The 20619-nt window shown below is 49.2% G+C and overlaps 1 protein-coding gene across 1 annotated transcript in view; it reads left to right on the top strand.

The window, feature by feature from the left end:
- RASA3 (RAS p21 protein activator 3) overlaps positions 1-20619 on the top strand; it is a 116545-nt gene that overhangs the window by 60049 nt on the left and 35877 nt on the right. The window contains exons 4-5 of the mRNA XM_054565900.1: positions 12327-12421; positions 16918-16994. Coding sequence (XP_054421875.1) covers positions 12327-12421; positions 16918-16994 — 172 coding nt within the window. The remainder of the gene's footprint in view (positions 1-12326; positions 12422-16917; positions 16995-20619) is intronic.

The following is a 20619-nucleotide window of genomic DNA, read 5'->3' as shown; positions in this document are numbered from 1 at the left end:
TATTGTGTGCTCTCAGAGGTTTTGGTGTTCTCAGAGGTATTAGGGTGTGTTCAAAGGCCTTGGGGTGCCCTCAGGGACACTGGGCTCTCAGCGGAATTGGGGTGCTCTCAGAGGCACTACCATTTCAGTGGAGGACTCCTGGAGAGAGAGAGGCCCAACCTGAATGAGGAGGACAGGTGTGGAATAGCAAAGAAGCTTCCCGAGTTCAGGAGTGCACCTGTGCCCCTATTCCTGTTTACTGTGGCCCCAAAAATAGAATTGAGAAGCTAAACATGGGCACAGTTGTAGTTGCTGGAATCCAAGCACCATGTATGTCCGTGCTGGGGCCTTGGCCGTTCCTGCGGGGCGAGGCCGGGGTAGAGCACTTGGAGTCTGAAGTGCACTTGAGTCACGCAGGCTGCTCATCACCTTTCCTCTTGATCGTGCTTAGGGCATTCCGACCAGCTCCTGCTCACTGCCCAGGCCCCGGGGCTGGTCAGCCACGTAGCCAATGGGGATACTTTCATCCAGGCCACAGCGGACTCCCCGCAGCACTCGGGACAGTTGACCACCTACCCTGCAGCTCTTCCCCAGTCTCCTGGCCTCACCCAGACTCTTATTCCCAGGCCTCTGGCGGTTCCTCCGCTGCCTCCTTAGCTCTCAGCCTGTGGGTCCAGCTGCCCTGCAGGACCCCTGTGGTTGTCTCGAAGCATCTCAGATGCATTCTGCTGAACTCATGATGGCCACTAAAAGTTCCTCATGGCTGGATAAACCCCGTACCTGCTGCTTCCTCACTCTCCTAGCTGACCTGCCAAGACTTGGAGATTAGATTGGTTCCTGTAGGGTGCAGCCACGTCACCCTATGCCGAGCCTTCACTTGCTTGGACTGTAGCCTGAACGGTCTGAGAGCCTGGCTCTCATACCCTTTCCTTTACTCCACAGCCACCAGAGCTGCCTTTTCTATGTGTGGGCCATGAACTTCTCCTCCCAGCCTAAAGCCGGCCACGGGCACCCCACTGCATTTAACAAAAAGCTCGAAACATGGTTAGGGCCCAGAATGGACTCCTGCGTCCCAGTATCTGGCTTTGGCTTAGGAGGCAGTCACTAAACGTTTGTTCAAAGAAAGGACAGTTTTGTTACCTTTAGAAAAATACTTATTTTTAGAGAGAGGGGAAGGGAGGGAGAAAGAGAGGGAGAGAAACATTGATGTGAGAAACATCAAATGGTTGCTTCTTGTATGCACCCTGAACCTGCAACACTGGCATGTGCCCTGACCGGCGACCGTTCGCTTTGCAGAATGACGCCCAACCAACTGAGCCACATTGGTCGTGGCACAAAGGATGATTTTTGAAAGTTCCTCCACATACTATATTTATTTCATTTTAGAAATTCAGTGTGTTTTATAGATAGTTTCCCATCTTTTCTGGAGTTACATGCTTCCATTTTAGAGCCTGATTTATTTTTTAAACGATTTCCAAGTTTGAGGCCACACTGCCTGATTTGGTGTGGAGAAGGAAGTCCATACTACATAGGATGCATTCAAGACCTTTCATAATCTGACCAAATTGTTCTCTGGGCTAAACTTCTCAGTGTCCACAATGGCTTTTCTAACTGCATCAACATAAACACACACACATGTGCATTCACACACATGCATAGAACACTACTTATGCACCTGTGCAGGCCTCCACCTGCATAGTCTGTCACACCCTCTCAACACTAGAAGCCTTTTAAATGTCTCTGTTTTCTAAATCTGACTAGGCCTGCAGTGACGAGCCCACATGCTGTCTCTCCTCAAGCAGCGTGCCCCTCCTTCGCTACTGGGCAGTGTGTTAAAATCCAGGTTAAAATCCCGGGCCCCCACCCATGCTGGTGGATCCAGATCTTCCAGGGGCTGAACCTGGAGTTACATAGTTTTATTAAGTTCCTTAGGGTGACATTTATAGTTAGAAGAAAACTAACATGTACTGAATGCTTCATATGCCAAGCACTGTGCTGGGTGTTTTAATGGGCATAAAAGTGTGCCATTTATCTTTCATATTAACCCCAGAAAGTAGATACATCACCTCCACTTGCTACGTCAAGAAGGAACTGAGGCTCAGAGTAAGACACTTGCCTGAAGATGCACAGCTGGTGAGCCAGCAAGTCAAACAATTCCTATCCTATTGGTAGAGATGTGAGTACCGGTGTTAGAGGAGACGTGGGACGAGAAAGGTGTGTGTGTACAGGTGTTGGCAGAGACACGGGAGGAGAAGGGTGTGTCTACGCCTGCATTAGTCATCCCGTGAAGTCACCTCCCTCCCTAAAGACTCTTGAGCGGGTTGTGCCCCTCATCCCCAGAACTCGCACTTACTCTGAATCTCATTTTCATCCTGCCCAGTGTGTGATAGACGCCTTCACAGAATTTCAGTCTGAACCCTTCATAGTTGAGTCCAGCACTGAGATTTATGCTTTCTCCGGGTCCTTGGGCCCCCACCGTCTGCTGTGTGAGTGTGAACGTGTGCCTAAACCAAGTGATTTGTCCTGACTGGAGGCAGGGAGAGCAGTAGTCACCTTTTCTACCAAAATCACCAGATCTGCTCCATCTGCTGTAGGAGTGGGGTTTGGAGAAAGTGACAAACACATCCTGCTGCTCTGCTCTCCAGCTGTTCCGTGGTGGGCAGAGAGGGGAGGTGCTGTAGGACCCCCTTTCATACCCTTCCCTTTCCTCCCCTCCCCTCCCTACTCTCACACCTCCCCTGCCTCCCCTCCTCTTTTTCCCTTTCTGTTCTAATGCTTCATCATTTCCATCTCTCCTTTACCAATTTCCTTTTTAGGATCTTGGTCCACGTGTGAATTTCTCCTTTAGTCCACGTGTGTGGCTTATTTCCTACCCCTGAGTCATCTCCATGAGCCATCGTGATGTCTCTTATCGAAGCTGGATGAATAAGGCTTCCAAGGCATTACAAACCTAGGGTTTATGGAAAAACAAGACAAAACAAAATAGGCGGGGCAGTGAGGAGCCTTTGTACAAGAGGAGGACATGTCGATTCTTGTTTTATTTTGGCTAGGGTGGCTCAGCGGGAAAATAATAAAACTTAATGAAAGTTTTACTAAGCATTCATGTGTGGAGACTTCAGTGAACTCTTTTGCTTACACTAAAAACATTTTGGGTGGGTGTAGATTAGTGTTTGATCCTAGGAAGTTAAACCCACCATCCAGCTTAATGAGCCATCTGGTGTGTCAGTGAGCTGCGCTTCTGTTCTGCCCTTTCTTCCATCTTCCAGGCTCTCACTCTGGAAGGATGGAAAGTGCTGCCTGTTTCTTCTGGGATTATCCAGCAGGAATTCCTGCTGTAGGAAAAGAGGAGAGCTATACATCGAAATATCTGGTGCAAATATGTCTTATTTCTCTATGTAGCAAATACTTACGTACCACTTAGTATGTGCAGGTATTGTTCTAGGTGTTTAACAATATTGACTCATTTAATCTTCATAACTCTTTGAAGTAGGTGCATTTTTCAGAGGAGAAAACTGGTGCAGACAAGTTGCGCGGCTTCTAGGTGGTAGAGCTGGTGTTCAGACCTTGGCAGCCAGGTCCTCATGTCTGTGCTGCTGAGCTCTTGACCTTATTTCACGTCATGCTTTGTTGCCTGTTGCCTGTATTTGGAGGCATTAGTTGATTGAATGTGGAGCCTGAAGGGAGGGGCGGGTGGAGAAGTCCAGGGTGAGCCCTGGTTGTGGGTCTACAACACTAGGTGGATGGCGGGACATCGATGGGGCCGAATAATGGTGGATGGCGGTGGGGGCGGAGTGGGGGCGGGAGATGGTGACGGCCGGAGAGTGAGTTACTCATATCAGAACGAGGTGTCATCCTCCATGACCCGCCACTGCCATCCCCTCCCGTGAGCCGCAGTTGATTTTCGCCCGCTGCCACCCTCTCATGTACCATCCCCCACCTGCCATTCACCGTTCATTATCTGCCCTCTACCACCCCCCCCTCCTCACCTGCCACTTACCATTTACCACCTTCACTCGTCCCCACCGTTGACCATCCTCTGCGCATGCACACCTGCTCTCCTCTGCATCTCACCTGCCACCCACCACTGCCCGCCATCCTCCGTCCCCATCCACCACCCTTTACCCGTCAGGTAGCATCCACCGCCTACCGCCTGTCATTCATCTGTCTTCTGCCACCTACTGTCTAACACCATCCATCACCTACCATCCAGCGTCGCCACCACTGTTACTCCGGCACCGCCCGCCGTCACCATTCGCCCTCCTCCACCGCCCACCACCGTCAGCCCGTCCGCCCACCGGTCCTCATCGGTCCTCCACCTCCTCCACCCATCACGTAGCATCCGCCATCCTCAGGCCCTGGTCCTGCCCCTTCCTCCGCCGTTCCTCTCCCACCACCCACCACCATCCACCACCACCGTTTCTCAGCGCCACCTGTGTCTCACCGCCAAAAATTCCCTTGGGGCAAACCATAACCCAGCGGTCATCCCGGATGCCCCATCCCCGTTTATATCCGTCCTAGCCCCTGACATACGCCTCCCCTTTATTCGAATGGAACCATGTAATTGTGGAAACTTCCTTATTGGGTGTCTACATCTAAACATCAGAGCCTCGCAGTAGATCTACTTCCCCCTAAAATGGGTCGCTCTGTGCAGGCACAAGACAACAGGTGGCAGATGTGGACCTAAGGCCCGGGAGGCCTACTTCTGCAGAGCCTGTTGGTGGAAAGGGATGACTCATCCTCTTCCTCCAAAAGCTCCTTTCGGCTTGTGCCTCCTCTTGTGGGAGCCACCTTGAGGGCACCAGCCCTACTGCTTTCCCAGGCCAGTGTAGATACCTGGGCGGCTGGCAGGCTTCCGCTGGACAGGTCACAAGGAATTCAAATTCAAAAAGTCTAAAGGCAGCTTTGGTGCTGAGGTAGCACAAAGTGGCGCTTATGCAGCAACGATCCGTGCAGGCCTCTGGTGGTGTTTTTGGCAGTGTGAATCAGAGCCTCCCATGCTTGTTAAAATGCAGATGCTGATTCATGTGTTTGGGGCCGGGCATTTCCCGTGGATAACATTCTTGAAAACTTCTGTGATTGACGGTCGGGAAATACATGGCATGGATCATGTAGGAACTGAGATAATTCACATTTGACTTCATTTTAATGTGGAATTGTGATAGGGGCTTCCCAGTAGAATCCTTAACTCTGAAGGAACCGATGGAGGAGGGTCTGCAAGTTGACAGCATGCACTTTCCAGATCTCTATGGCAGCCATACCTGTGCATCTCCGAGCGCGTGATGGGTCTGAAATTCAGATCAGACCTTTTAGCCCCTGCTGGGCTCCCTTTGCCCTCAGGATGATTCCCAAATCCTTAGCTTGACTTTCAAGCCCTTCTTGATTGTCCTGCCAAGGGACTGTCCTTCCTGTCCTCCTCAACCCCAGACGCGGGCTCAATCCCTCCCGATCCCTCCCCGTCCCTCTCCTGATGCCCTCTGCCTCCTGGCCTTGGCTCACACTGCTTCCTCTGCTGGGCACCCCCCTCTGGCCCTTTTCCCCATCCCAGTGCCCAGCCGGCCACTGCTGCCCACCTGAGCCCCAGGGTAGCCAGGCGGCACATGAGCGAGCTGCGCCCTTGGCGTGTGTGTTCTCCTGCTGGAGCATTTGTTTTGCTGCTTGTCCTGTGTTCATTGGATTGTGCTTCCTATGGCCAGGAGCTCCTTGAGGAAAGACCCAGCCTTTTCTCTATCCAACCCCTACTGGGTTCACCGAGGTTTGTTCAAGGAAGGAAGGAAGGAAGGAAGCAGGAGAGGAAAGAGCAAACGGGTAGAATCTTAAACTGCCTGGTTAGAGGCTGACATTTTGTGGCTGCACTGGCAGGTAAAAGTGACTATGGGGAGATACAATAGTGGTGTAATTGGCCCAGGTTATACTAGAATGAAGAACTTGACTAATCCTTGTGAGGCAGGATAGTAAGAAGCTAGGAGAGTTTCTGGGCAAGTGGAATGGGGAAACTGAGGCGAGAAAAATAAAACAAAGTCAAAGAGTTTGAGTGACTTACAACAAGCTGGTGAATTGCAGGAAATTATCTTCTCTAACCCCTCGGTTCACTTGAGAGTGAATGGTTCATACCTCTCCTCCCTAACCAGAGAATACATACCTTAAACCTCCCTGGTCTGGGAGATAGAGAGCAGAGACCCAGTTAAGTCATTTGTGCCAGCTAAACCCAAGGACAGATGTGAAGTCAGGGGAATAACAAAAACCCCATTAAAATAGATTAAAAATAGAAGTAAAGCAGTATAACGGACCAAAGAATATTCCCAAAACCCTCTCTGTGCTCATTTTGATGCATCATATTAAAAAATGTACCTAGAAAGCTAATGAATATTCAGCTAAAATCTTCCCCTAAGATTCTCACCCATAGAAAAAAGATGAAAAGCCCTCAAAACAAAGACACAGCGCAGGCTCACTCCAGAGCAGGGGTTGACAACCCCCAGGCTGTGGACAAAACCGGAGCGGAAACTCACCTGAGCTTACCAGCTCTTGTCTGCACCCCTCCGCCCCAGCCTGTCTGTGGAAAAACTGTCTTCCACAAAACTGATCCCTGGTGCCAAAAAGGCTGGGGACCACCGATCGAGAGCATGCCCATGCCTCTTCCCAGGCATGAACCTTTTATTTCCTCCTAAGCTCTAAGGGTCGCGAGGAGACTTGCAGCCAGGGGAGCAGTGGGCAGTGGCAGCTCCGCCTGGGCTTCCCCTGACCCTGTCTCCAGGGCCCTGCTTCTCTGACTTCCCGGGGAGCGGACAGCAGCCGCGCGTTGGCTCACTCCGTCCCTATAACTTTTCTAGGAGCCAAAGCAGAGCACCGCGCAGGCTTTCTCTCTCCTGTTACTTCTTGCACCCTTAGTCCTTCCTTTGTCTCACTGTCCCCAGCCTTAATAGATGTCATCTCAAAATCACCTGGACTCATGCTGTGAAATCTTTCCTGCACGAAGTCAAGAACCCACACGCTGCAGTCTGGCCTGAGGCAGACCTGCTCCAGGCCAGTGCCTGTCCGGTAACAGAGGCACTTGAGAACTTTCCTGAGTGGCGGTCCTAAGGAAAAATAAATTTTAAAATATTTTTGTACCTTTTAATCAAAGAAACTGATCAAGTTGGTTCTGGGGCTGTTTCTTCTCAAAAATACTCAAATAAGTTGTTTATTAATCATTCAGTTTAAGGTACATACTATTTTTGAAGATAACCAGCAAAATCATGGCTTAGCCATTCTTGGTGGCTTTAAAATTATGGTGTGTCAGTGTGCAATTGGACTAAGATGTTTTCACCATCGTTTTTACAGCTGTAAAAATAAGTGGCTGTCTGAATCTCCAGGAATAATTTAAAGTTATGACTAGTAATTATGTTGTTGCCAGTATGAGAAGCCAAGTTCTAGGGTATAAATTTGTGTCACGGAAACGAGCACAGTGTCCCTGGCCTCTTGCAGTCTCTGGTGTCTGATCTGTTGGCATCGCGCCAGAAGGAGCCCATACCACAGTTGGGTTTTCCTGGGGCAGCCGTGCCGCGCATGTGCCCCTTGGTGGGTTCCAGCCCAGGCGGGAGGGCTGTATCCAGTGAGAGTGCCGCCAACTTTGCTCCTTTCCAGACTCGTTTTGCTCTTCTATGGCCTTTGTGCTCTCATTTACATTTTTTAATCTGCTTATTTTTAAAAACATTTTCAACCATAGTTTGCATTCAATCCCATTCTGCACCAGTTTGAAATGTACAGGAAAGTGGCGGAAAAGCGGTGCAATTTATACAGTGGTCCCTACTCCCCCCCCCCCCCCACCTGTAGCTTCCTCAAGCACCCACCTGGCCCCATACCCGTGATCTCAACATTATCGGCTCTGTTCTCCATGCCGCAATCCCCGTCTCTGTGGCTACATCCAATTTGTGCTGCTTAATCCCACCACCTTTGCCACCCAGCACCCCCCGAGCTGTCAGCCTCTCTATGACTCTGTTTCTCTGTCTTAGTTTATTTTGTTCATTAGATTCCACATGTAAGTGAAATTATATGGTACTTGTTTTTCTCTGACTGGCTTATTTCACTTAGCGTAATACCCTCTAGGTCCATTCGTTCTGTAACAAAGGTAAGATTTCCTTCTTTTTTACAGCTGAGTAGTATTCCATTGTATAAATGTACCACAGCTTTTTTTATTTACTCATCTATTGGTGGGCACTTGGGCTGCTTCCATATCTTGGCTATTGTAAACAACACTACAGGTAACATAGGGGTGCATATATTCTTTCAAATTAGTGTTTAAAATTTCTTTGGCCTTTTTCCCAGAAGTGGAATTGCTGGGTCATAAGGCAATTCCATTTTTAATTTTTTGAGGAACCTGCACACTGTTTTCCACAGTGGTTGTACTAGTCTGCATTCCCACCAACAGTGCTTGAAGGTTCTCTTCCCCACATCCTCACCAATTGATTTTTATGGATTAACTTTGTTTTCTGTGGTCTTGCTAAACATACCTGTTCTACTAACTTGTCGTGCAGATTTTCCTATTGATTCTGTGAATAAAGACTTTTACTTCTTCCTTTTCAGTCTATGTGCATTTGTTTCTTTCTCTTGCCTTCAGGTTGAACAGGAATCTTTTCTTCCTCTGGTTCGATCTCGGGGAGGTGTTGGACTGTCCTTCACTAAGTCTGATCTTAGTTGGCCTTCCTGCCTGTTCACTGTGACCATTCGTCTTACCCCATGTCCTCTGAGGCCTCCATACTTGGTTTCCCACGTCACTGTCCTTCTATTGAACTACTTGGTGTGCTTTGTCTTCTGAACGGGCCTTGGCAGGTACAGCACCCACCGGAGGAAATACTACGTGGGGTTTTTAGTGGTGAAAAGACAGGCAGCACCACTCTGTCCAAATGAGAAAGCAAGGCCCAGAGTGGTCTGGCAACCGTTTGATGTCAATCACTCGGATAGATTGGGACAGCTTGGCAGATTAAGACATTTGAGTAGACGCTATGGTTGCAGACCAGGTATTCTCTCAGGACAGCATTTAGAAACACTAATACAGATGTTTTAAAAAGTATGTATTTGTATATGCTTGAATATGATAGATCTCTAGAAGGACAGGCTGGAAGCTGGTGACAGAGGCGACCCTTGAGCCAAGAGCTCTGTGGCAGGGGAAAGAGAAACTTATTCTTGGCTGTAGTTTACATTCTTCTGAATGTTTCACATTTTGTACTACGTTTCTATATTACCTACTTAATATTACATTAAGTACTTCCAAAAATAAAGAGTGATGATGTGTAAGTTGTAGGGTTCATGTAAGCATTAAATACATGACTCCTCCCTATTACAGTTAAAGCTCATAACAACATTGCAATTACTTAACATTTCTAACTTTAAATGTAATCCTCTTACCCAGCGAACTAATCATGGAATCCAAGGATTTGAAATTTTTTTTCAATGAAATATGTTGCCCAATTCGAGTCCAAGAAATTTTTTGTTTCATGTGGCTTTATTCTTGCAAGACTCAAAGTCATATTCCCATTGGGGCAAAAAGGATGGAGCCAAGCAGAGACGGAATCTTCTCTTGGGGGCTGTTCTTTCTGGCGACCAGGTGTGCTGAGGTGGCAGGGCCTTGGCAGGATGCCCGCCAAGGCAATTTGTGGAGGATGGGGAGGAGCCTGGGGCGAGCCCTGAGGGAGCAAGCCATTGTGCCATTTTAACTTGATGCATGTTGGAGGAAATTCCGTGTGGCCTGTAATTTGGGTCTCTGAATTTCTGTGGAGTGTACTTTTTTTGCAGCCTGTGCCCGCTGCGTGTTTCCTGCATCTGTCTCTCTTGCTCTCCCACCTGCTGACTTTGACTGTGTGCACTGGCTTAATCCATTACGTAGTGTGTGACTGGGCGGGATTTGGCTGCAGATAGTTCTGCCCTGTAAGAACTGAGCCAGTGAGGTTGACGTGGGCAATGGCATTGACACTTGAATTCTTGAAGTGCTCATATGCTGTGTCCACCTCACAGGTGGACAAAAGTACTGGCTGTGTGGAATTAACTGGCCTTGGACCAAGGAGCCCTAATTGGACGATTTCGGGGTGTTTCCCAAGTCTCTTGTAGTAGGGGGAGTGTGGGGTACAGTCACCTTCCCTTTGAGAGAGAATGTGAGACGATGTAAGTATGCCGAAATAATGAACGGCACAATGACGGATGGATGGAGACTGAAGGCAAGTATCAATGGAAGCAAATTATCCTGATTCTCCAGACACTTTCACCCTCTAGCACATGGATCAGCTTTTTCCTGTTCGTTTTGCCTTTCAAACACCTCATCTGTCCTGGTGGGCGAGTCTCTCGGGGCCTGGCGTCCAGAGCAGGGCTCAATGAATCGAGTTCTCAGAGCAAGATGTGAAGACCGTCAGAGAGGAAATCTTGTTCTCTGCCCACTGAAGGTCTCCGGCTGGGGCGCTGTAAAATTGGACTGACAAAATACAGATTAGCAAGAGAGAAACGAACAGTTTATTGATGCCTGCAGCACACATCATGTGGGAGAAATCTCCATAATGAGTAACTCGGAGTTAGTTAGACTTGGATTGGTTTGGCATGTTAACAAAGGAATAAGTACACTTCAGAGGAGGCACGAGAGACGTGGAAAAGGTTTCGGAGCCCCCAAGGTGGCAGGCTGTGGGACGGCAAATGTATAGGGAAGCAGAGGAGTAGGATTTTTGTGCAGGACATGTTGGTGCCGACTTGCCATCTCCTTCATGACCATAAAAATTCCTGGGCGAGGAACTCGGGGCAGCCCCCATTTCTCATCAGTTTTTGCTTATAGGCATATAAGGGAGGCCCGGGGTGGGGGCTTCTTCCTGAATCTGTTAATTTTCATTTGCTTCTAGCTCAAATAATCCTAATCCCAAAGAGGCCTTTTGGGGTAGCATAATCTGAACTCCCACAAGACCAAACAGCAGACTGCCCTCTTCTTTTTCCTTAAATTTCTCCTTGAGGAACAGATTGGGCGGGGGCCCCAGCAGGGTCTTTTGTGAGCCTTTGGGGCCTCACTGCAAGGGGACGTCAAAGGATGAGGACGTTTGGGGAAGAAGAAATACTAGAAGAAAGGCAGGGAAACAAAAGCTGCATATAAAATACATAATACATATGTCAATACATATATTTACATGTGTATTTTTATTGAAATTCTAGCACCAAAGTACCAAGCCTGTGTGAGGAACATAAAACTATCCAGAGTGTACCACCTGTAATTTTGGGGCCCACAGAAGGCCCCTGGGCCTCTTGGGAAAATGAAGGTTCCAGGACCCCACACCAGCGACCGTTTCCTTCATCTGGGATCGGGCCCAGGAACTTCCATTGTAGGAACTTTCCAGGTGTTTCGATGTAGGTGGCCTGTGATCACACTTTGAGAGACATTGATTCATAGACCCGGGTGGGCAGTAGGAGGGCAGTGGTTCATTCCAACTGCATCCTCAGTTTTTGTTGTTGCCGTGAACTAACCTGAGTATACATGTGTGCCCTTGTGACTATGGGCCTTACACACATGCATATGCACACATGATGTATAAGCTAATATACACACATGCATATGATATAATCTAACTGTACACACACACACATAGCATGCATATACTATGTAAGCGTAACATACATACATGTGTATGCACACATTTAAGCTAAGTTTGCACACTATAGGCTAAATATGCACGTGTGTATTCTAAGCTATAGCTCACACAAATACACACACATATACACACAGTCCCATGAAATCCTCATCAAAGCCTTACCAAGCATACGCTGCTTTGTCCCCGCTTTGCAGCGTGGATGGTGATGGTGGGGGGGCGTGGCCGTGTCTCACTGCCCATGTGGCCCCCTGACTGCCTTCAGTGCTCCCTCTTTCACCCCCTTCCACATGCCCCCAGGTCCTGAGCAGTTCACCGTGCAGACGCCTGGCACAGCTGTTTTTTCATCTGCAGGAAGTAACCCCCACCTACTGCCCCCACCTCACTACAACCACCTTGGGTACCATGCAAGTAGTGAAAATGCTCATACGAGGTGGGCCCTGTCCACAGCCAGGCTGTGCTCCCAGTGTGAGAGCAGGCAGACCCGCGAGGGCTGTGGGAGGGACGCGTGGCATGTGCTCCACCACCGGGGTGGGACATGGGCACCTCCAAGATGAAATGTTTCATACACTGATCTTAGTGGAAGGAAGACAGCGTGGCATTATCAATTGATCTGATTACCTGTTTTGGATTATACCATTTGAAATAATTGGCAGTAAAAATGGAGTGACTTATGCTTATGAACCTTGATGAACCGTGTTGGGTCTGGCGGATTTGTTCCCTCTCATGACTGCTTTTCCTCTGCATTGTTGGCTTTAGGGAAGGTGGCCATTCAGAAGGAAGACTTGCAGAAGTACCATAACAGGGACACCTGGTTCCAGCTGCAGCATGTCGACGCTGACTCAGAAGTTCAGGTGAGACCCTCAGCATAGCCCATGGAACACAGGAAGCCTTTGGGAATGGAATACACACTGTGGTTAAAGAAACAGATACAGGGTTTTGGCCTTAGCGGAATAATGGTTAGTAAATTGTGTCTTTTTATTTACAGTAAGTATAGGCTTGTTAATTTTGTTTATTCAATTGGTTATTGTCACACTTTGTTATACATGATCGAAGCAGCTTTAAAAATACAAAATATGGGAGAACAATAACATAATTGAAGGTGAGGAGACAATATGGATAAGAAAACGGAAAGCTGTGGAGTGAGAACAGCACACAGAACCTCACCAGTGTTTGCGGGAGGTCACCAAATGTGTTTTCAAGCTTCCCACACTCAGCAAAGAAGGATTTAGAGCTAAAAGAAGTGACCACTCTGAAGAGGTTTCCATTGTCAGAGGGACCCGGGGCTCACCCAGCTTGTCTGGGCAACATGTTAACTGGGACGGACACCCTGTCCAGTGAAAGGAGCTACCCCCCAGAACTGGGGGTCTCTCTCCCTTGCAGGGGAGACTGCAGGGACCTAGGATCCTAACCCTTCTCCATAAAGCTGCTCTTGGACTTGCCCGTAGCTCAGTTGAACCCATGCTGAGTGTCCAGGAGCACACCTGAACACCTGTCGGGACGGTGGCCACATCTCTTCTCTTGTGACCGTGGTTTGTGTGATTCGCAGCCTGTTCCATGGCTGGGTCAAGACGGGGAGCCATAACTGGACAGCACGGCGGCCCTAATGCTGAGATGCACAAGTGCTTCGTCAGCAGGTCCTGTGAGACGCCAGGGCTTGGCAGGGGTACGTGGCCAGCACAGGGTCTCTGGCAGAGGCAGGCCTGGCTCACAGTGCAGGGCCCCCGCTCACTAGTGAAGCAGGCCAGGGGCGGGCCTCTCCGAGCCTCCATCTCCTCATCTGTACAGCGGGGTTTTGTGAACAGCTGCGCAGTGTCTGACACGTTGCCGTAGGACGTCCCCTGGCCCTGCCTGGCACGCACCACTCCTGGGCTCCTTGCCCAGCCTGCAGAGGCCTGGCTGGCCCTCAGTCCTCGTGCTTCCTTCCGGAACCTCGGCCTCAGCCGAGCTCTGAGGGTGAAGGCAGGGGGTTCAGGGTTTCTGCCTGCCAAGGCTGGGGGGCTCGCAGGGCCTGGAGGCCTTCGGGATGGATCCGCACACTTGAACAAAGAGGCAGCCAGAGGGAAGCGTTGAGGAGCTGAGCCAAAGGGAGGCATCATACTGGGATTTCACACTTAATTAATTCTGACCCAGGGGCCCAAATGTGCTGTGTAAATTAGAAGACACTGTAATTACTGCAGAACTAATAACTCTGCCTGAGGTTGAAAAGCAAGAGTTCTGACAGTAAAGATAAACAGTAATATCCAGAATATAACAGCCAGCTTCACCTGCTCGGGTGACTTGAAGGCTTACCTTTAGACAGAAGGTTCCAGAAGTGATGTGCTGTGAAATGATGCTCTATAACTGGAACCATTCCTGCTTTTTATTTTGACTTATTTCCCCATCACTCTTGCTCTTAAACTGCACATCCTTTGTCGCCAGAATCAAAGCGGACCGTGCAGGCAGCCTGCAGCGGCCCTCGCTGTCCTCTTCCACGGCGTTATCCCCAGGTTTAAACTGAACTTTATTGGCAAGTGTAACTTTTCTTTTTTCTTGCCTTTTTTTTTTTTAACTTTTAATTTTGAAAGGGTGACAGATTCATAAGAAGTCACAAAAGGTGCATGGGAATAATGATTACCAAATTGTGTGCCCTCCAATTTATACTTCAAGACTAAAAATGGTGAAGAAGGGCCCGTGTTCCTTCACCCCGTGCCACCCATGGTGACGTCTTGTGTAACTGGTACGAGATCACAACCAGGACACTGACGTTCCCACCATACGCAGACCTCATTAAGATCTCACCGGTCTTACGTGAATGCATGTGGACTCGCGTGCGTCCACGCATATGTGCACACACAAGTGCACGCGTATATTCTATGCAGGTTATTGTGTGTGCTTGCATGTGTGTACGTGTGTATCCTGTGCAGTTTATCATGAGTGTAAATTTGTGTAATTTGTGTAACCACCACCACAATCAATATCCAGAACTCCATCAGCACAAATCTTACAAACGTGGTTGTGTGTGTGAATTGTACGGCCGTGTGGAATATTTGCACTGTTTCATAACTAATGCCTTTGCATGGCCATGGACAAGGCCCTTGTCCTTCTGAGCCTGGTTCTTATCATCTGTGAGATGAGCTGCTAACTCCAGCTAGGCCAGTTTCCTAGGCATTTGTGAATTATGGATGGCAAATGCATTATCGTTACTACTATGATGAGAAGGAAGGATGGCGTTTATTGGTTGCTCGCTAAGCTGCAGGCCCTGAGCTGAGCGCTTTACTTAGTTCTTCGAGTGCCCACTGTGAAGTGGTCATACCACCAAAGGAACAGTGCTCCCCCAGATTCAAATTGGCCTTTAAAAGTACAATTAAGGTCTTTTCCCTATAGCCAGTTTCATTTTAAAATGTCACATTGGTGGCTTTTAGAACGGTAGAGGATGGTATCTATTTTCTTGACCCATTTGCTGTATAATTCATAGTAAAAGGCAGGTGTCCGAAGGAGTCACAAAACCGGGGTCAACAAGAGGTCGATGAGTTGCAGAATGAGAGGAAAGGGCAATTTAAAAAAAATGGCACATTCCTGGACGCTTCTGGAATTGATGTTTTTAAAGATCTCTGGTAATTCACTTTATTAAAAAGAATTAGTCACTCTGGTTCCTTCCCTGACCCTTTGTGAACAACAGAACGAGGCAATAGGCAGGGACAGACCTGAGCTGCGGCCTGTGCTGCACAGCCAGTCACGGCTGCCAGAACGTGCGCTCAGAGCTGGAAGGGGTCCCTTCTCCCCATGCCTCGTGTCCTTCTTGGTGCTGGATGGGGAGGGAGGCAGTCCCTCACTCAGCCTCCAGTGAGTCCTTCCTCAGCTCCCCCAAGGGCGCCCAGCAGCCACTGAGCTCTCTGCTTTGTGCTCTGTTTTGTTTTAGTAAACTTGCTCTGAAAGTGTATATTCAGAAAAGAGCACTGATGAGCCATCACAGCAAACCCCAGTGGTCACATCCAGATCATCTGTGAGAATTTGACTCATGTGTCAGATGATCCTATAGGAAAGATTTCCCAGACAATCAGTGCCAGCAGCTGCCCACAGACCAGGGCCCAGCTTGAATCTTCTGAGTTTAAGGAATTCCAGGAAGGAAGGGGCAAGGTCAGGCCTCCTTCCTTCCCTTCCACTTACCTTGACGCATGTAGCTGAGCAGGTTGATGCTCAGACTGGCATGTCAGTGTCCGATGCTCTGTGAGCTCAGACACCAGCTGTGCAGAGAAAACCCAAACTTCCTGCCCATGCTGAGGTGTAAGGTGTGGCCCTCAGTCCCTCTGGGCGTCGGCATTTGTGGGCTGGGTTGTTTGTGCTGGAGGTGGTGTGATGCCCCGACCGCGTGAGGCGTGGCCCCAACCATCAGTGATGCCGCGTAACAACAGATGTGACCTGCAGATCTGAGTTAACCTCTCGGGGGAGGAGGGAGTCATTTTGGTCGTGTATAGTGTTTGTATTGTTTTATTTTACCTCATACCATCCTCTCCCAAATCCCCAGAAAATAATAACAACACAAACTGGCTGACAATATCTGCCACCTTGGTAAGGAAGTGTTTGCCCTCAGAGAGGAAACATGAGCAGTCACAGGGTCTGCTGGAGTGGACGTGTCGTCCTCTTCTGGGAAAAACAGGAAACAGGACGGCGAGCCCGGGCGTCAGCAGTGGGGGCTCCATCTCACCCGAGACACATTCTTTCTCTTCTTAGAAGCCCATTTAAAATGACTTAGTGAAATGTCAGTTTGAATGGCCATGGCCATTGTTAAAAATTAAACCATGAAAGCATTGGCACCCAGTGTATTTGAGAAGGCAGATGAGGAACCAGACTTCACAGGAGACTGTTTTGTGGTGTGTTCTTACTCTGTTTGATCGCGAGCTTTTGTCCTAGATTTGGTTTAAGAAGGAGGTTGTTAGTTGCTGTAAGCCTCAGTGTTAGTGATCTGGTCCTATGTCCAGGACTTATTGGTGGGCATCCTGCCTGACCATCCCTCCCGCCCTCCCTTAGGCCACTCTGTCCTACAGGTGAGAAAAAGGCCCGAAAGGACAGTACTCAGCCCTGCCCACAGCGTGGCAGTGGTATAGGTGCATTTGCTGCCATGAGGGCCCAGGCCGAGATCTGGGCTTCTCAGTGCCTGGCTCCCTGCTGTCAGCAGAGATGGGAGCCCAGTGTGCCTGATGAATTGGAACTTTTAAGCCTCTGGGGAGTCACGCCCTCCCAGGTCCCTGGGATCTGGGCGGGAGCCGAAGGGAGTACGGTGGACACCATGTACGGGCAGATGTAGCCACCATTTGTGAACACTCTGTGTGGTCGTTCCCCCATGACCCTCTATCCTTGTGCCTTTCAGGGCAAGGTCCACCTGGAACTGAGGCTGAGTGAGGTCATCACCGACACGGGTGTCGTCTGCCACAAGCTGGCCGCGCGGTAAGACACGAATATGCCCCAAAATAGTAACTGATCCGTGGGAGCTGGGCAGGTTGTTGTTTTCAAACAAATGAATCAGAATTCCCAGACCTGATAGTTCCCCAGGATGACATCATTTTTGGAGGGCCTGGCATGCTCTTAACATACTCAATAAAGTAAATGCTCATCCTAGTGGTAACTAGCCAAAGTTATTGTTTAGGCGAAGAGGTTATTGTCTCACCCTGGTTACAGATGAGGAACTCTGGCCCATGAGTAGGGTCTAGAGAAAGACAGTGAGGAGTGTCCCCTATTGTTTACTGTCCGAGAGGGACCTGTCCTGGGTATCCAGGTCGCATTCATCATCCGACGGTCAGTTCAGGCTGCAGGGCTATTGCTGTAGAACATGCCGGAGGACACTGTAGGGACCCAGTGTAGCACATGGTGAAGGACATGGTGTAGAGCACAGTGTAGGAACACCTATGGGACACAGTAAAGGACAGGGTGTAGGACATGTGCAGGGTGTATAGAAGGTGAGAATTCCCTGTTATCTGAAACTTGGGGACAAGGGAGTACATGGGAGATGAGTTCAGCAAGTTTTATCCTTAAATTCTTCATTATTTCCATCCCTCTTAAAATAGTTGGAGTGCTCTCAGGTTTTTGTAGCCATGAGGAGAGAGTTGCCTATTTTCTTGTTTATTTATTGGTTGGTTTACTCCTTGTTCTAAAAGGACTTAAGGCTGCTTAACACAAGCCTCACATAGAACAGGAAAGCATGTTAGTGGTGGGGAGACAGAATGGACCAGGCTGAGCAGAGAACAGAGCCTGGAGGGCAAACACAGCAGTTGTGGGCCAGGAGCGCTGTCCCACGAGTGGCCCTGTCTCGCCCCACGACTATGAGATGGAGCGTAGAAGGGTCTGTGCACTGCTGAGTCCATGTGTGATGTGCCAGGACACTAAGGCCATTGCATCTCGGCGTCTTATTAGGGTGCACGTTAGGCTGTGGTTTACAGGAACACAAGTGTCTAAAGTCAGGACTGCCTGAGAGCAGCCGCCACCACTCCAACTGTGGGTGTGCGGCTATTTCCAGAGTCCCACTGCTGGCACATAAAATCCCACGGGCGGGTGACTTGGAACTCAGGCCGAGAGTTTGGGGTTCTCTTATGAAACAGAGGAGTGTGCTCTGCACGTGGTCCCCTTTCTTGGTTTTTAAGAACCTTGGGTTTAGAGAAGGTGTAAGTGTGGGAATCGGGAAGATTTGGTGCGTTCCAGTGTTTCCTGGAGAAAGGCGTCTGGCTCCTCGAACAGACTGGAACCACGATGGCCCTGGGCTGCATGGGGTGTCGTGGATCCTTGCAGACAGCTGCGAAGCGGAGCTGTGTTAGGACTGTGCCCCACCAACCCCGTTTTCCTAACTGGGTTCAAATTCATGCAAGGAAATGCACTGCACTGGTTCTGCAAGTGCTTTCTTGAATCTGTGTGCCAATGTGGCTCTGTCGGCAGTTTTCCTGCTCAAATATCTGTTTGAACATCAGGACGTTCACCACCTGCCTCACCAAGTTCTGGGTTCTGTCCCCCAACGATCAGCTGCACACTGTTTTCTTTAGCACTGCAGATCGACTTTCAGTTTCTTCCCCATGTGCACGAGGTGGGGGCAAGAACCAACGTCATCGGGGCCGGGCCTCTCTGCCCGCGCTGCCCACACACGGCCTCCCTGAGGCTCTCAGACACGTCAGGCTCCCCCTGCCTCGGCCTCGCTGCTGTGAGCCTCTGCCTGGATCGCCCTTCCTCCATATCCCCCTTAATTCAGGTCTCGACTCAGATGTCCCGAGGGAGCCATCCCCTTCTGGAGGCAGCATAGCCGGCCCTCTGTGTCCCTGCCCCGTGCCCCTCAGCACGACAGTGTTTGATGGCTGCTGCATTTTGTGCATTTGCCCTAGAGTGCAGATTTTCGTGTTCACTGCCGTATCCTTGACACTTGGAGCAGGGTCTGACACATGGCAGGTGCTCAGCAAACACCTGCGTACTGGGCATGTTCCAGCTCATTTTATGGGGCCCATCCTGTCCAGCGGAGCAGGAGGGATCCCTAGAGAGGAAACAAGATGAGGCGTCCTTTCCCTGCCGAGTCCCTGCTGAGCAGGACTTGGACTTCTCTCACATGTGGGAATCGGGCCTGTCATACCCGTTAGTCCTTGCACTGGCACACCCTGGTATAGACACTAGTACACACTAGTATGCGCACTAGCACATACACGAATACACATAGTACACATGCTGGTACATATGAACTCACATACTAATACACACACTAGTATGCGCTATTCCACACACTAACACAGCGGTTCCCAGCCTTTTTGGCACCAGGGACTGGTTTCGTGGAAGACGATTTTTCCAGGGATCAGGGTGGTGGGGGATGGTTTCGAGATGATTCCAGCGCATTGCATGCAAGCTCACTTCCTGCTGCGCAGCCCGGTTCCTAACAGGCCCGGAGGTTGGGGGCCCCGAAACTAGCGCACAGTAATTAATACACGTGCTGATATGTAACACCAGTACACACTAGCACATGTGCAAGTGCATGGCCAGGACACTGGTGTACACATGTACACCCGCTTGTACACACTCGTTCGTGTACCTGTGCACTCCCACTAGCACATTTTATTCAGAGTCCCGGGGCAGAAGGGCCCACCACAGGGGTGTACTGAGGGAAAGAGTGGGGTTCCCACAGGGAAAGAGTGGGGTTCCCACAGGGACCTGTATTTTCTAATCAAGGAAGTCAGAAGTGTCTGAGGGACCAGTGACTCTTCTTTTCTCACCTCACTTACTCATGTAGTTTGTTTGTTTACTAAAAAATACCCTTTTGCACACATAAAATTCAGCCTTTTAAAGTGCTTAATTGTATATTCACAAGGTGACACAACCGTCGCCTCAAGCTGCGGCCCAACCTCATCCCCATGAGCAGTCCCACCCCGGCCCCTCCCCCAGGGATTTGCCTGTTCTGGACATTTCGCGTAGATGGAACCATACAGCATGTGCTTCTTCATGTCCGGCTGCTTTCACTTAGCATAATGTTTTCAAGGTTTATCCGAGTTGCAGCACAGGTCAGCCCTTCATTCCTTTAAAAGATGACTAGTAATTCCATTCCATGGGACAGCACATTTTGCTAATCTATCATCCATTGGTGGGCATTTGGGTTGTTGACACTTTTTGGCTATTGTGAATAATGCTGCGAAGAACATTCTTGTACAAGTTTTTGTACAAACTGTCATTTCTTTTGGGTCTCTACCTAGGAGTAGAATTGCCGGGTCATACTGTAACTCTATGTTTAACTTTTTGAGAAACTGCCAGACTGTTCATCATCGTAGCTGCCCTATTTCACACCCACCAGCTGTGTGTGAGGGCTCTAATTTCCCCACATCCTTGCTAACACTTGTAATTATTGGCTGACTTATTTATTATAACCAGCCTAGTTGGTGTAAAGTGGTTTTGATTTACATTTTCCTAAATGTAATAATTGAAGATGTTGACCATCCTTTTGTCTTTGTTGACCATTTCTGTATTTTCTCTGAAGAAATGTCTATTCAAGCTTTTACTGATTTTTAATTAGGTTATTAGCATTTTTAAGTTGTAACAGTTTTTCACATATTCTAGA

This window comes from Pteronotus mesoamericanus, unplaced genomic scaffold, assembly GCF_021234165.1.
Source record: "Pteronotus mesoamericanus isolate MK-2021 breed Mesoamerican mustached bat unplaced genomic scaffold, CSHL_Meso_final contig_169, whole genome shotgun sequence".
NCBI classification, from domain to species: Eukaryota; Metazoa; Chordata; class Mammalia; order Chiroptera; family Mormoopidae; genus Pteronotus; species Pteronotus mesoamericanus.
The sequence above is the reverse complement of the archived record's forward strand: the minus strand, read 5'-3'. Positions and strand labels throughout refer to the sequence as shown.